Source organism: Coenobita brevimanus, chromosome 98, assembly GCF_032717465.1.
Source record: "Coenobita brevimanus isolate Jiangsu-jjx chromosome 98, ASM3271746v2, whole genome shotgun sequence".
NCBI classification, from domain to species: Eukaryota; Metazoa; Arthropoda; class Malacostraca; order Decapoda; family Coenobitidae; genus Coenobita; species Coenobita brevimanus.
Genome location: NC_137051.1, coordinates 391,023 through 407,500, shown reverse-complemented (window position 1 = coordinate 407,500; position 16,478 = coordinate 391,023). Strand labels below are relative to the sequence as shown.

At 44.4% G+C, this 16,478-nt stretch overlaps 1 protein-coding gene across 1 annotated transcript in view; it reads right to left on the bottom strand.

Moving 5' to 3' along the window:
• Positions 1-11,046, bottom strand: part of LOC145414096 (pituitary homeobox x-like) — a 21,007-nt gene extending 9,961 nt beyond the window's left edge. The window contains exon 1 of the mRNA XM_080283655.1: positions 10,677-11,046. Within this exon, the coding sequence (XP_080139781.1) occupies positions 10,677-11,046 (370 nt within the window). The remainder of the gene's footprint in view (positions 1-10,676) is intronic.
• Between the last annotated feature and the right edge of the window lie 5,432 nt (positions 11,047-16,478).

Sequence of the window (16,478 nt, the reverse complement as noted above, 5' to 3'; positions counted from 1 at the left end):
GTCAAGATCTCTCCACTCAAGGGGAGGGAGGGAGGGAGGGAGGGAGGGAGGAAGGAAGGAAGGACCAAAGAAGGGAGAGAAGGTGAGAACGAATGAAGAAACGACGGATATAAGGTAAGAAGGAAGGATGGATGGAGGAAGGGAGTGGAGGAGGGAGGAAATAAATGAGAGAGAGAGAGAGAGTCAAGCAGAGACCAAGTAGGAGAGCCAACAAGGGCGGCAGTGACAGCAGGAGCGAGAAGCAGAAAGCAGACAAACAGAGGAAGCCCTTGAGTGAAGCTGCCCTGAGCCTTATTGTACGGAGGCTGGAGGTGCGGCGATTAGAGAGAGAGAGAGAGAGAGGGGGGGGGACAGGCAGATATATAGGAATAAATACTGAAATGAGCTAAAAACGGAGAGAGAGAGAGAGAGAGAGAGAGAGAGAGAGAGAGTATAAATAAAGAAAATGTGAGCAAGAGTGGTGCATCCAGGTACCCTATAAGAGTTAGCGGTCGATGGGGTCTCTCTCTCTCTCTCTCTCTCTCTCTCATATGGGCCCAACGTTCCTTTATAGACGGAATTCTTCCTAGTAGTAGAAGTAGTAGTAGTAGTAGCAGAATCGTCAGCACCACCACCATCCCAATCTGAGCAGCAACATTAACACAGTAGTATCCCCAGTGGTAGTAGTCGTAGTAGTAGTAGTAGTAGTAGTAGTACCGGGCAACGCAGCAGGTGTAGTAAAGTTTTGTGGCTGTATCGATTAAAGGATTACTGGCCCTCTTGCTCTCTCTCTCTCTCTCTCTCTCTGTAGCCGTGCAATCACTACTCTTACTTAATTTCTTACAATACATAAGTAGGTGTATAATGTTATACTACTCTTACTACTACTACTAAACTCCTTCGTCTCCCCCCCCCCTACTACTATTACCACCTCTATACTTCTCCTCCTCCTCCTCATCATCATCATCATCATCATCTTACGACTACCACTACTACTGTACTCCTCCTCCTAATACTACTACTACCACCACCACCACCACCACTACTACTACTACTACTACCAGTGTGTAAAGGCACGTGGAGGGGAAAAAAAAAAAACACGATCACAAAAGCATAGTTCCTTTAATTCCAATGGAGGAAGGCACTTTTTCCCAAATATTTTCGTCTGTTTCCCTCAAGCTCCACAATTCTTCGCTCACCCTCAGTACCATTCATATTTTTTCGTCCACTTTCCATTCAGTTTTATTAATGCTTCCTTTGCGAACTTTATTTATCTATTTGCATATTCTCTTTAAGTTTCGCTCAAAGGTAGATTCGTGTATACACTGAGATGTATTATGATTTTCAAAATGATTCGTAGGCCTATTACTTCGTCTCGTAAATTTCTTCCTCTCTCTCTCTCTCTCTCTCTCATATTACAACTCCCTGAAACTTCTCTCATTCTCTCCTGTCTCATATTTTCCTCCGCACTCTGAGGAGGAAGGAGGGAGCGAGGAGGGAGGGAGGAAAACGAGGGAGGGAAGGATGGAAAAAAGGAAGGAAGGAAGATGAGGTACAAGCGAAGGAAAAGAACGAAAAAGAGAAATGAAAAGGGTGAAGGAAAGTAAGGAACAATGAAGGAAGGAGTGATGACTTAAATGAAGGAAGGAAGGAAGGAAGGTAGGTAGGTAGGTAAGGAGTGAATGAATGAATGATGGAAGGAAGGAAGGTATATGGCGTGAATGAATGAATGATGGAAGGAACGATGGAGGCAGGGGTGAAGGAATGAATAAAGGAGTGAAGGAAATGAAGGAAGGGAAGGAGCCACAAACTTTCCTCCACGGTAAAGCCTCCAGTTTTTCCTTCCCTCGCCAGCACCAACTTTTGCACCACCCGGCCTTTTTCCCTCTCTCTCTCTCTCTCTCTCTCTGTCTCTGTCTCTCTCTCTCGCACAGAGTGATATACAGTGGACAAGACGACACCCTGAGAGAGAGAGAGAGAGAGAGAGCTAATAGTTGGATATCACGGAGGCTGAATATGGCTTTCTCTCCATTTTGTCATCCCTCCCCCTCCCTCCACTCTTTCTCCCTACTCACTCTCCCCATTCTCTCTCTCTCCTCTCCCCCTCCTCCTTCTCTCTCTCTCTCTCCCTTTCCTGTCCCCCTCCCCTTTCTTTCCTTCCCCTCTCCCTTTCCTTCCTACTTCACTCCTTCCCCCTCCCCATCTCCCCTTCTTCCCTCCCTCTCGCCCCCCTCCCCCTCTAAGCTCCTATTTCTCCACCCCAACGCCTTCCAAGCCCCTCTTGGGGGGGGAGGGAGGTGAAGGGGGGAGAAAGAATAAGAAACTGGTAAGATAAGAAAAGTGAGTTTATTTCGCTAGAGAGAGAGAGAGAGAGAGAGAGAGAAATATACCCTTTCCTGAGAACACACACACACACACACACACACACACACACACAAAACGGTTCCAGAGTTGACCAGTTGGGTTTATGAGTTAGGCATCTTCCACTTTTTTGACACTCATTCGCCACTCCCTTTCCACTCCCTACCCCTCCACCTCCTCCTCTTCCCTGTACTCCCTTCCTCTACCTCTCCTCTTACCCTCCCCCACCCCTCCAACTCCCCCTCTTCCCCTTACCCCCTTCCTCCACCTCCCTTTCCTCTACCACTCCCCTTACCCTGCCCCCTCTCCTCCCTTCCCCTTCTTGCTTATGTGGATAATGTACCCACAAGAATCAATAATCCACATCAACCCTGTGTGTGTGTGTGTGTGTGTGTGTGTGTGAGAGAGAGAGAGAGAGAGAGAGAGAGCTAGGTTACCCCTCACCCTAATCTGTCAACAAACAAATGGTAATTGAATTAGAGCGGATACTGTCCTTTGAGAGAGAGAGAGAGAGAGAGAGAGAGAGAAAGAGAGAGAGAGAGAGAGGCAGCTTTCCTGAGCCTTACAATCCTCCCTCAGACACTCCCTGAAAAATTGCTTTACTCTCTCTCTCTCTCTCTCTCTCACACACACACACACACACACACACACACACACACACACACAAACACACGCAATCTCCTTGGTTACAAGTAAAAAAAAAAATATTCCAACCTGCCTACACCTGGTCATCAACTGAACTGATAGGGGGTTAGGGATCTTGGTAATAAATAAATAAATAAATAAAATAACGACACTAGCACCTTAACACCTTTTCCTTAGCGATTTATTTTTGAATTCGGCTGGTTAACATTATTTTGTACCTTATAAATGCAGAGTATGGCGATATTACAATGGTTTAAGAAAGACAATAGACGACTGTTACGTATAAGAAGCAAAATAAATCGCTTAGGAAGAGGTGTTAGGGAGCTCCCAACGCGTCTCTAATTAACCCTTTGAATGCCAATCACGTGAATATATAAATAGACAGATAGACAGATAGATGGATGAATAGATACATGAATAAAGATAGATTGACAGACAGATAGATAAACAGATAGTTGGATGGATATATGAATAGATAGATGGATGGATGGATAGATGCATGAATAAAGATAGATAGACAGATAGATAGATGGATGAATGAAAGGCCACACAGATGAATAAAATCGTCTAGTATTAATGAAAATAATTTTACACCTGTCTATGATTTTCCGCTCAATAAAAAATCGTCTGGCGCTACCTGGCAATGACTTCTAGAGCTGCGCCTACCTTGAGGGGGTAATTAACCTCACCTGGCCCACATTAATTAACATCAGCTGGCCTACATTAACCCTAGCTGGTCATAATTAACCTCACCTGGCCCACACTAATTAACCACACCTGGCCCATAATTAACCTCACCTGCCCCACACTAATTAACCTCACCTGGACCACAATGAACCTCACCTGGCCCCCACACACCTGTCCTAGTCAATATTGAACACCTTGAGAGGGTCCTAAGTGTTTACAGGTAGGCCTAGCGTCTTGACCGGAAGCTGTGTGTGTGTGTGTGTGTGTGTGTGTGTGTGTGTGTGTGTGTGTGTGTGTGAAAGAGAGAGAGAGAGAGAGAGAGGATTGCAAGATTAGTTGAACTAGGACACTGGTTTCTTTCCCCCCTCTTCCCCCCCCTCTCTCTCTCTCTAATCCCTACGCATATGACACAATCCCTTAACACCTTTGCCAATCCTCCCATCCCATCTCTCTTACATCTTACAAATCATTCACAAATTCTTTCTTCATTCATAACACTACGAAATGAATGAGCGTTGTTATTCATTCACAAAATCGGATAATGCATGCGTTGGTAGTAAGGCCTGGGTGTTTTATTCATTGGGTTATTCATTCATTTATACGGATATCTGGCTTTCATTCATTCACTTAGTCATTCATCTGTTTTTCAATCCATCCAGCCAGTTATTCAGTATCTACTCATGCAGTCATTCATTCATCCATTCATACACTCATCTACCTATCTATCTATCCATTTATTCAAGTATCTATTCATCTATCTATCTACTGCATGAGATAGATAAATAGACATAGACGAGAGACTGACTGAGGTAAACAGACAGATAGAGAGAGACTTTATTTGAGTCTGTCACCCATCCTATAACAATCTCACTCTCTCTCTCTCTCTCTCTGTATTTTTTGTCTGTCTCTTTCAACCCCCCCCCTCTCTCTCTCTCAATCCAGCGCCATGATTGAATTTGTAGCGAATAAATCCTCACCGGACATATTAAATTTATACCCATTTGTTGTTATTGGTGTGCTGCGGCTGGTATTAGGCTGGTATTAGGGGGGATTAGGGCGGGTATTGTCGGATGCCACGTATTGCACTCATACCTCATACTCCCTCACTCATACCAGGGGGGGGGACTCGTATTTTTGCTCTGGTTATGGTGGCCTGATACCCTAATACTTTTTATCCTGATACCTGATACTCCTACTGGGATGTACTGGACTCATACCTCATACTCCCTCACTTATACCGGAGGGGGGCATATATTTTTGTTGTAGTTATGATATCCTAATATCCTGATACCTTCTAGTAGCCTGATACCTAATACCTTCTATCTAAATACCTGATACTTCTGCCTGACATATATTGTACTGATACCTCATACTCCGTCACTCATACCGGAGGAGGGACTTATATTTTTGGCTGTGACTTTGACCGCCTGATACTGTCTGTTGTGACAGTAACCTGATATCCTAATACCTGATACTTACACTTGACTGTCATACACTCATACCTCATATTCTCACAACTCCCCCTCACTCTCATTCCCTACTACTGGTACTCAGCTTATACCCAAACATCCTAATACGCATACCTGATAAACTGTTACTACCTTATACCGTGATCTACCTATACAGCCCTAATATTTCCAAGTACCTAATCCAGCCTACCCTGAATCCCTAATACTCTGTTGCTCCAATCCTCCCTGATACTTTTGCCTTAATACAACCTGTACTGACTCCCTAATACTCTGGTGACCTCATACATCCTGATACTCTTGCCCAAATACTTAACCTGTGTTTCTTTGCTCCTGATATCCCCTAACCCTAATACTCTCCCTGATACTACCGAATACCTGATACCCTAATACTCTGGTGTCCTTATTCTACTTACCTATACCGTTACCCTTTACTCCTGATACCCCCTAATCCTCGTACTCTCCCACTGATATCCTGATACTACCTGATACCTGATACCCTAACACTTTGGCGTCCTACTTATCTCATACCGTGATCCTCGCTGCCTAGCTTCTTCTAGTCCCAATACTCTCCCCCTGATACCTAATACCACCTAATACCTAATACTTTATCAGGTCTAGATGTATTAAAAGTGATTAAGTATATGTTTTAATTTTAGCATGTATTGGTCTCTCTCTCTCTCTCTCTCTCTCTCTCTAAACCTCCAATATTTGTAACTACATTAAACGGATGTTGTTGTAATTGCTGCTGTATCGTGCGTGAGAGAGAGAGAGAGAGAGAGAGAGAGAGAGAGAGAGAGAGAGAGAGAGGGAGGAGGGAAGGAAAAAGGGTGATTGGAGGAGAGGAAACTGGAAGAGGAAGAAAGGGAAGAAAGAAATGGAGAGACGGAATGGGATAGAGAAAAAGGCGAGAGGAAAGTGGAAGAGAGAAAGAGAGAGAGAGAGAGAGAGAGAGAGAGAGAGAGAGAGAGAGGAGGATGGGAGGAAGATATGAAGGGGAGGGAGAATGGAACACACACACACACATACACACACACTAACCCTTTACACACACACACACACACACACACTACACCATCGCACACTGCCTACATACACACATCAACCCCGAGCGAAGCAATCTGACACTAGGAATATGAAAGCAATATTGCCGGAGGGATTGCGTTGTTATTCCGGTGTGATGCGTGTGTTTGTCAGAATGTTCCGGACAGTTGGGGGATTTTTGGCTGACTGCGTGGCTGAGAGAGAGAGAGAGAGAGAGAGAGAGAGAGATTGTTTGCATGTTTATTTGCTTATTTACCTGTTTGTTACCTGGTTGTGGGAACTGTTTAGAGGTGTTTGTGAGATGGTCAGTTTGCTCTCTCTCTCTCTCTCTCTCTCTCTCTTCTTCCCGTCCTCCTCCTTCATGTGTCCTTCTATCCCTGTCTCCCTCCTCCTCCTCTTCTTGCTTTCTTTTCTCTCTCTACTCTTTCTCCCATACCCTCTTCCTTTCCTTTTCTTCTGTTCCTTCCTCTAGTTCCAGCTTTCCCTTTTCTCTCTCTCTCTCTCTCTACTTCATTCTCATTTGCTAGTCTGCCTCTTCCTTATATTCATTCTTCATCTCTCTCTCTCTCTCACACACAGTTTTGAACGACTGCGTAGATAACCGTGTGTGTGTGTGTGTGTGTGTGTGTGTGTGTGTGTGTGTGTGTGTGTGTGTGTGTGTGTGTGTGTGTGTGCGAGAGAGAGAGAGAGAGAGAGGGGGGGGTGGCAGGCAGCATGTAGATGTTGACACCTGATAAGCTTCGGCAGCCCCACAGCACTGATAAGATAGTACCGTACTGCCTCACACTCCTCTCTCTCTCTCTCTCTCTCTCTCTCTCTCTCTCTCTCTCATAATCTCAGCTTTAAATAAACTCTGACTTCAGGACATACGGGGAAAGTACTGAAAACCTATATTATTTTCACTCTAACTTGGCCCAGATTTTCGTCCTTTTGCTGCGTATTTCATGAAGTTTGAGTGGCATCAAGACGGCAGCACGGCTCTACATCCTTCCCATAGCACTTCCCCAACTCAGAATTCAAGACACAGAGATGGACATTTTACGCCGAGTTATAAATATTATTATTATTATTATTATTATTATTCACTCTCATCTTAAATGTCAGGACCAACTGCCTAGCCCCGGGCTCCTACGCTCCTCATGGGGCAACGTAGGATTGGATGATGGATGGATGGATGGATGGATGGATGGATGGATTATTATTATTATTATTATTATTACTGCAACTACTACTGCTACTACTATTCAGTACTCCTTATTCTGTGGAGTACTTACTGACTCTGATATATATATATATATATATATATATACAGTATATATATATAAAGCTGGCATTCCAAGAACGTTCGAAATAGACTTGAAATATCCAGGACTGATGTATCTTGGTTGCAGGCTTTCGTTTTTTTTTTTTTTTTTTTTTTATAAAAAAAAAAAATCTTTGCACTAGGGCAGCACTCGCGCCCTCTGTGTTATTTATTCATTTTTTTTTTCTCCCCAGCGCAACCGAACTACTGAATCGATTGCTTTGCAAATGTTGCAGCATGTAGTCGTCAACATACACTAGTGCACCTGGGTTTTGATTCTGAGATTCAACAAAACCTTTTTGAGATACTGAGGAAAATCAAAATGGCCGCCACATGCCTGAAAGTGCTAAATTGGGGAAAGTATTTGGTCGATTTTGAGCAGATTCGTTGGAAATGTAGTGGGTCATGAGTGAATATGATCTGAATAACACAGTATGAATGACCCTGACCTTCACAAGTCAAAACCCATTAAAAAACTTGTCATAAAAAGTCCCTTATTATTGGGTCTACAGTACAATGGTATCGAAAGGATTTTTATCGTGAGTATGAAGTTCTTTGAATACTGCTTTAGCAATTTCAGAATTCTAATTAGTATTACTGCTATTACTCGCCGCGATTTTAGCGTCTATGTAACGCATCCTTCCTAGTGATTTACGCTCCACATTACATCCACTACCCTCATGTACGTTACTAATGCAACACACACACACACACACACACACACACACACACGTACACACACACATATACATAACAGTAACTCAAGAGAATGTCAGGGCATAATAATCAAAATAAATCGCTAAGGAACAGAAGCTAAGCGACCTCCCATCTCATTTAAAATACAGCCAGACTTTCCATGGATGAAGGAAGAAGTGTAGGAAATATCTAAGGTCAAAAAATACACCAACAAAGCAAGTGTGAGACGATAATTATGCTTTTTTCTCTCTCTCTCTCTACACGGCAACCAAACAACCAAGCCACCACCACGGACGATTTGTACACGATAAGAAAATGAGATCAATACACTTCAGTACGGACGATTTTGGCCGTGTAGTTTGCGATACCAAGCCCGCCAAATTATTTAAAGACGATTTTGGCACTAGTTAGCGATACAAAGCCCGCCAAATTAATTACAGACGATTTTGGCCGTGTAATCAGCGATACAGAGTCCGCCAAATAAATTACAGACGATTTTGGCAAAGTAACTAACGATACAAAGCCCGCCAAATTAATTACGGACGATTTTGGCAGTGTAATTAGCGATACCATGCCCGCCAAATTATTTAAAGACGATTTTGGCTGTGTAGTTAGCGATACGAAGCCCGCCAAAATTAATTACAGACGATTTGGGCAGTGTAATTAGCGATAAAGCCCACCAACTTATTACAGACGATTTTATGACTAATTAAGGATACAAAGCCCGCCAGATTACAGACGATTTTTAATAACAGAACGTAATATGCGATAAATAGCTTCAAATTAATTACAGACGATTACTGACTGCCGATATAGAGCTGTCAAATTATTTCCAGACGATTTTGGCAGTGTAATTAACAACACATGAGCTACAATTTAATTACAGACGATTTTTAACAAGGTAATTAAGGATACAAGGCCGGCCAGGTTAATTATAGACGATTTATGACCGTGGAATTTATAAGACTACAGAATACAGCAACATTACAGACGATTTTTGATAACGAAATAAATAGCTTCTTAGCAAAGTACAGTTACAAATAATCAGGAGGCTGGATATAAAGATACAGCCGTTACAGACGATTTTGAAGGCGAATGCGACGGTTTAAATTACGAATGTGACGATTAAATTTACGACGGCACCAACGGACGATTTTTAACCACGGAAATAAATGAGTAAACAGCCGTTACAGACGATTTTGATAACGAATGAGACGATTTAAATTAACGGCAACACCAACAGACGATTTCTGATAACGGAAATAACGATACGAATACAGCGATATTGAGGACGGTTTTGGTAAAGAATACGACGATTTATTAACAGTACCGAAGGACGATTTTGACAGCGTTACTACAGACGATTCTGGTAACGAATAAGTCGATTTAAATTAACGGCAGCACCAACGATTTTTGATCACGGAAATAACGACACGAATACAGCTCGATTACAGACGATTTTGATAGCGAATATGACGATTTACAAACACCAACAACGGATGATTTTTATTACAGCACAAATACTGATGATTCTGATAACGGATATGACGATTTAATGCTGGAAATTGCCGATATGGACAACGGAAATAGCTATGAGGATACAGAGACTACAGACGATTTTGATAATTTGAAGATTTAAATTAACGGCAGCACCAACGGACGATTTTTTTTTTTTAATGGTGATATGACAATTTTTATCATAAGGAAAATAATCAGTGGTACCATTTCATTACTATTATTATTATTATTATTATTATTATTCATGTCAGTTCGTTCTTATGGTTATTTTTTCAACTTTTCATCATTTATTATTATTATTATTATTATTATTATTACTTACGTTTTACTAAGGGTAGATGAAGTCTGGATGATGATGATGATGTCAGTTTATTATTATAATTAGTTGTTATTATTATCATTATTATTATTATTATTATTACTCATGCTAGTTGCTTTATACTTATTTTGTCAACTTTTCTTCATCTCTTCTGTATCATTAGATAAACAGTAAATACCGCTTACGTAGAATTTCCGTAACCAAAGTTCCGAGTTATTACAAAACCGTTCCAACAATATTCAACTTTCCCACCGTCATGTAAACACTTGGTCCAAACGACGAATGTATACTGAGGGTTAATTTTACTTGTCCATCACCCCCTCACTAAAGATTATTTTAACACTTTCAATCTGGCGCATTCTTAATAGTTCCGGCGCTATCGTAGGACTATCCCACCCAGCTCATTTTCCATTTTTTTTTTCTTTATGAACAGAGAAATGAAAAACAAATTAAATGCAGGGAAAATCTACACACATCAGAGTGCAGGTGTCCTCCATTCCTAAATTAGCTGACCACACTGACAGCGGTAACATGGGCAATGGAGACAGGACCTAACACTTTTACTGCTTGTCTTTCTCTCAGCATGACAGGACCACCAGTCGTCAGCCTGAATAAAGTGAGACAAATTGGTCCTTACCAGGATAACTTATGTACTTACCGAGTGTGGGCGGCTTCTTGTCCGTGGGCGTGGGCGGGAGGACGGTGGTGGAGGGCGTGGGCGTGAGGGGGTGGAGGGGCGGGGGTTGCCGTAGCGCAGCCTGGTGGGTGTGTGAGGTGGGCGTGCCGTGGGTGGAGGTGTGGGCGTGGGACAGGGTGTGGTGGGCGTCCAGTGGATGCAGCGCCTCGTGACGGTGTCCCAAGCTCAGGGTGTGGGCGTGACTATGACTGTGGTCGTGGGCGTGTGTGTGGTCGTGCGGGGTGTGTGTGGGGTCATGTGTGGGCGTGTGGGCGGGGTCGTGGGTGAGTGAGGGCGGCTGGAGGTCGTGCAGGGACAGCCCGTCATGCAGGCCGGCTGCCAGGCCCTCCATGGCTGCGGGGCGGCTGGCCTGCCCTGGCCTGCCCAACTACTGCCGGGGTGCTCACACGGGCCGGAGTGGGGCGGTGTGCCCCTGAGGGTGTGGGGCGGGGGTGGGGCGGTTGACGAGCCCCTACACAGACGGCCCCGTGCTTGCTGTCGTGCCCCTGACGGGGCGGTTGGTGCCCCGGCGGGGCCGCCCTCCGCGGATGCCGCAGCGGCGGGGCGGACTGAGTGCTGCGGGGCGGGGCGGGGCGGGGCAGACGGGGCCGCGCGGTAAATTGGGCTCAGGTGGGGCTCAGGGTGTAAGTCGCGCCAGGCGGGCCAATCCTGCAGTATCCGCCGCAATCACCGCCGCCCGAGGACCCGCTAGTCCGCCATGCCACTCCAAATCTTTCCGAAATCCCGGCCAAGTCGCCGCTTGTAGGCCGGGCTTACTGGCGCTGCCTCCCTTCCCGCCCTGCCTGCCTGCCCTGCCGCCCCTGGCCTGCCCTGCCCTGCCTGCCGCCCTCGCCCTCGCCACACCTTCACTGATTTTTTTATGTCGGGTCAAAGCGGCGGCGGGAACACGGGTCTTACTTGGAACAATCGGTATTCTGGTATGACCGCGGGTATTGCCAGTAGTTAACTTGGGCTAAATCATCCGACATTATCTTGGACCATTTGGCGAGCGGGGCGCGGGGGGGCGTGGCAATGGCGGCGGGACCAATCAGCTGTCACCTCCCCAAGACATCTGTCGGGGAGGTTTACATGGATTTATTTCGGCTTTACTTGCACCAAATTTCCCATCCATCACACCCTCGCTCGCGTAATCAACTCGTTAGCATACATCCTGCTAGATTTATACACCCATCCGCGTACCCTAGCCCAGTAATGAGGTACACGGAAAAAAAAGACAGCCCAAAAAGCCGCTTGTCTCCAGCGACGCGTGGCAATCCCGGACAAAAGAGAGGGAGGGGAGGGGGAGGGAAAATGGGCGGAGCTAGAGCAATGGCCCGCACTCAACCATGTCCGTCAATTTAATACCCAACGAATACACTCCCGCCTGAATTATGGTGTAGTCAATTTGATTTGTAGCCCAAGAGGTAGAAAGTCAAGGGAAGGAGGAGGAGGTAAGGGGGGGCCGCCATCTTACCACCCCCTCCTCCTCCTCCTTCCTTCCTTCCAAGACGAGACGGGGAAATCAAAACATTGGCTTTTATTTTCTCTCCCTTGTCTTCGTAAAGAGGAGGAGGGGAAGGGAGAGAGGAAGGGAAAGGAGAGAGACGACGGGATGGGAGAGGAAGGGAGGAAAGGGAGTTTATTATTATGAAGGGAAGGAAGGGGGCGCCATCTTCCCCCTCCACCTCCCAAGACCAAACAGAGAAATCAAAACACTAGCTTTATTTGACACGAGAGAGAGAGAGAGAGAGAGAGAGAGAGAGAGAGAGAGAGAGAGAGAGAGAGAGAGAGAGAGAGAGAGAGAGAGAGAATTTCCCATATCTGGCGCGCAAAAAAGGGCGAGGAAAAAAACGGTTGAAAAAGACCGTTGATTTTAAAAGAACAAAGACATTTAAAAGCCAACGAAGAACAACAGTGATTCTTAGAGCATCATGGAGGATTCTGACGTCAAATAAGGGGACTAGATGTTACATAAAGAGATTCTAGGAGGAAGAGAAGAGAATCAGAGAGTATATATGGGTATACGAGGATGATCTGTGGATTTAGGCGTGATTCTTAGTTACGTATGAGTCGAAAGGAATATAGGATTGCTTAAGTAATTTTATGGATTCTAAGATGATGCTAAAAAGATATGGGATTACTACACACACACACACACACACAACACTACTACTGGTACTTATACTACAACACACACTTACACACTACACACACACACACACACACACACACACACACACACACACACAATCTTCCCTTTCATCATTTGAGTGCATACAAAAGCTCCAATAACACTCAAAAACACTCATTTAATACCATAACACCAGCCCTGAACGTGGTAGTACTTGCATACCACAAATGGCGCGTATTATAGTGCCCAAGAGGTTACATGCGAAGGCTGCTGGGGATAAATCGCCTACTGGAAGGTGTAAAACAGGAACACAGGGAATGGGCTGCCTAGTCTATGTATAAGAAGGGTAGTGTGTGTGTGTGTGTGTGTGTGTGTGTGTGTGTGTGTGTGTGTATAGTGTAGTGCAATGCAGTGTAGTGTAGGAGGGTGTAAAATCAATGGAAGGGTGTGTTGGACGTTAAGGCGACACAGACATAGTGATGCTCCAGATTCTCAACCTTACGTCCTCCATTCCCTCTTTCCTCTCGGATTTCTTTCACTCTTTTCATTTTTCCTTTCTTCATGCTCTTTTCCTTGCATTTCCTTCTTCTTTCCCTTGCATTCTATCCACCTCTCTCTCCTCCTTTCTCTCTCTTACTTCTCTCCTCCTTCTCCATCCTTCTTTCCCTCTCATTCTTATTATTTCCTCTCCTCCCTTCCTTCTTTCCTATCCGTCTTTCCCTCTCATTCTTCCTTCCTACCTTTTCTCTTTCCTCCTTTCCTTCCTTCTCTCCTTTTTCTCCATCCTTCCTTTCCTCTAATTCTTTTTTCCTCTCCTCCCTTCCATCACCCTTTCCCTCATTTTGCTTCTTTCCTACTTTCTCTCCTTTTCTTCCTTCTCTCCTCTCTCCCTCCATCCTTCTTTTCCTCTCATTCTTTCCTTCCTTCCTTCACTCCTTCAATTCTTCCTTCTTCCTTCAAATTTCTTCTCTATTTTCTTAACGCTGTTTCCAGACGATTTTATTCAGCTGTGACCTCTCGTAGTGAAGGGGTTAAGTGAGGTGAGGTATGGCTTACACGTCCCTAGTAGGGAAGTCCGGTCCTGCAGTGGATGATGATGATGATGGTGGTGATGGTGGTGGTGATGATGATGATGATGATGATAATAATAATAATAATAATAATAATAATAAATACACTGATGACAAAATTCCGCAGTGTTAGAGAGAGAAAGAGAGAGAGAGAGAGAGAGAGAGAGAGAGAGAGAGAGAGAGAGAGAGGAGTAATAGTTAGAGTGTTATCAGGCTGGCATCACACCACCTCCTCTATCAATGATTTACAACCAATTCACCTACACAGGGGGAGGGGAAGGGAGGGGAGGGGAAGGGAGAAGGGAAGGGGAGGGGGAGAGGTAAGATGAGAGAGCGAGGATAGAGAAGAGGGAGAAGTGAGAGGGGAGAAAGAGGGAGGGGGGGACAGGGAATGGGATAGTGAGGGGAGGAGATAGGAGGACGGGGAGCTAGATGGGGAGGAGTGACGAGGAGGGGGAGACGGAAGGGGAGAAAGAGGGAGGATGGGATAGGGAAGGGGAGAGAAAGGGAGGAGAGAGGAGGAAGGGGGAGAAGAAAGCGAAAGAAAAGGGAGAGGAGAGGAAATGAGGAAAGGGGAAGAAGAGAGGAAGGGGGAGAAGGAAAGGGAAGGGGGGAGGGAAGAGAGGAAGGGGAGACAATAAATGGAGGACTTTCAATCATTTTTTTTTCCAATGCACTAAAATCTTCTGGCACAAACCCCCCGACAAAAAGAATGATAGCAATATTATTAAAAGCGGTAGCAATATTAAACGCTATCTTGAGCAACAGTAACAGTATTTAGCGCTATCTTGAGCAACAGTATCAAAATAAGAGCACTATTTTAACAGTAGCCTCTCTCTCTCTCTCTCTCTCTCTCTCTCTCTCTCTCTCTCTCTCTCACTATCTTAATCACGGTAGTCATATGAGTGAGGGCAGTTTCTTCCTTAACACTGATATCTCTCCTCCTTATCCGCTTATCTTTGAGAGAGAGAGAGAGAGAGAGACAGAGACAGAGACAGAGACAGAGAGAGAGAGTAGATGAAGGCATGTGTGAAAATAAAGACAGGTGAGAGAGTGCCTGTGATACGACTGGAGTGAGAGAGCTAGAGTGAGAGCAAGAAGTGTGCAAGAGACGAGAGAAAGTGAGTAAGAGTTAAAGAAAAAGTCAGACAGGGCAAGAATGTGAGTGAGGAAGCGAGAAAAGTGAGCAAGAGACGAGAGAAAGTGAGCGAGTGAAAGTACATAACACCAAGAGAAAATGTGAGGAGAAATCAAGAGAAAAAGTAAGAGTGAGCGAGTGAGAGAAAGTGAGAGAGAGCAAGCAAGTATGCGTGAAAGAAAGTGAGAGAGTAAGTGGCCGTGAGATAAAGTGAGAGAGGAAACAAGTGAAGGTGAGATACAGTAGAGCGAGGGGGCAAGTTAAGTGTGCGAGAAAGAAAGTAAGAAAGTGAGAGAGTGAGTGAGTGAGAGAGCGAGAGGCAACTGACTACTGGCTGGGTAACCTCGTATTGATTCGCTGAGGGTGCTGTGTGGCCTCGCTCACTATCTCACTCGCTCACTCTCTCACTTGCTTATTGTCTCATTCCCTCACTCGCTCAAAACTTCGCAGCCTCTCTCTCTCTCTCAGCATCTCACATCATTATCTGGCTCTATCTCACTCGCTTACTACCATCAGTAAGTTAACTCTCTCTCTCTCTCTCTCTCTAACAAACTTATCGCTTCTGTAATAATAATAATAATAATAATAATAATATACTACTACTACTACTACAACCACCACCACCACCACTACTACTATTACAACCATCACCACTACTACTACTACTACTACAACCACCACCATCACTACTACTACTACTACTACTACTACTACTACTACTAATCAGGTCACGTGGTACTCATTCATACAGGTAAGTTTTATGAATGAATCAATCAAAACACAAACACACCTGGATGAGAGAGAGAGAGAGAGAGAGAGAGAGAGAGAGAGAGGCATCAAATCTGCATCACCTTCCCATTGTCACTGATAGAATGTCGAATGTTATGGCTCTCTCTCTCTCTCTCTCTCTCTCTCTCTCTCAGACCTTAAGAGCGTCATCTGCGTAGCCATTCACTTATATAAACACAGAACTCTTCATATATGTCTATCTGTCCATCTATCTATTTGTCTGTCTATCCATCTTATCCTTATCCCTCGCCACCACATCCTGATAGATAGATAGATAGATAGAGAGAGAGAGAGGGGGGAGGGGGGAGGGAGAAATAAAACTGACGGCGGCAAAGATTCATGATTCCGTCTCTCTCTCTCTCTCTCTCTCTCAGATAATATTTCCTGACGATTTCCTACACTATCTATCTGTTTATTTTATCTACCTACTTAGACAGCTACCTAGGTAAAAGTGCACAGATGTTGAAAATTAGTTAACACCTGAATTAGAAATAGATAGATAGATACATAGGTAGATAGACAGATAGATAGATAGGCAGGTAGGTAGACAACAGATGGAGAGAGAGAGAGAGAGAGAGAGAGAGAAACGAATTTATCACAGAATGACTTTAATAACAAAAATAATAATAATAATAATAATAATAATAATAATTCTT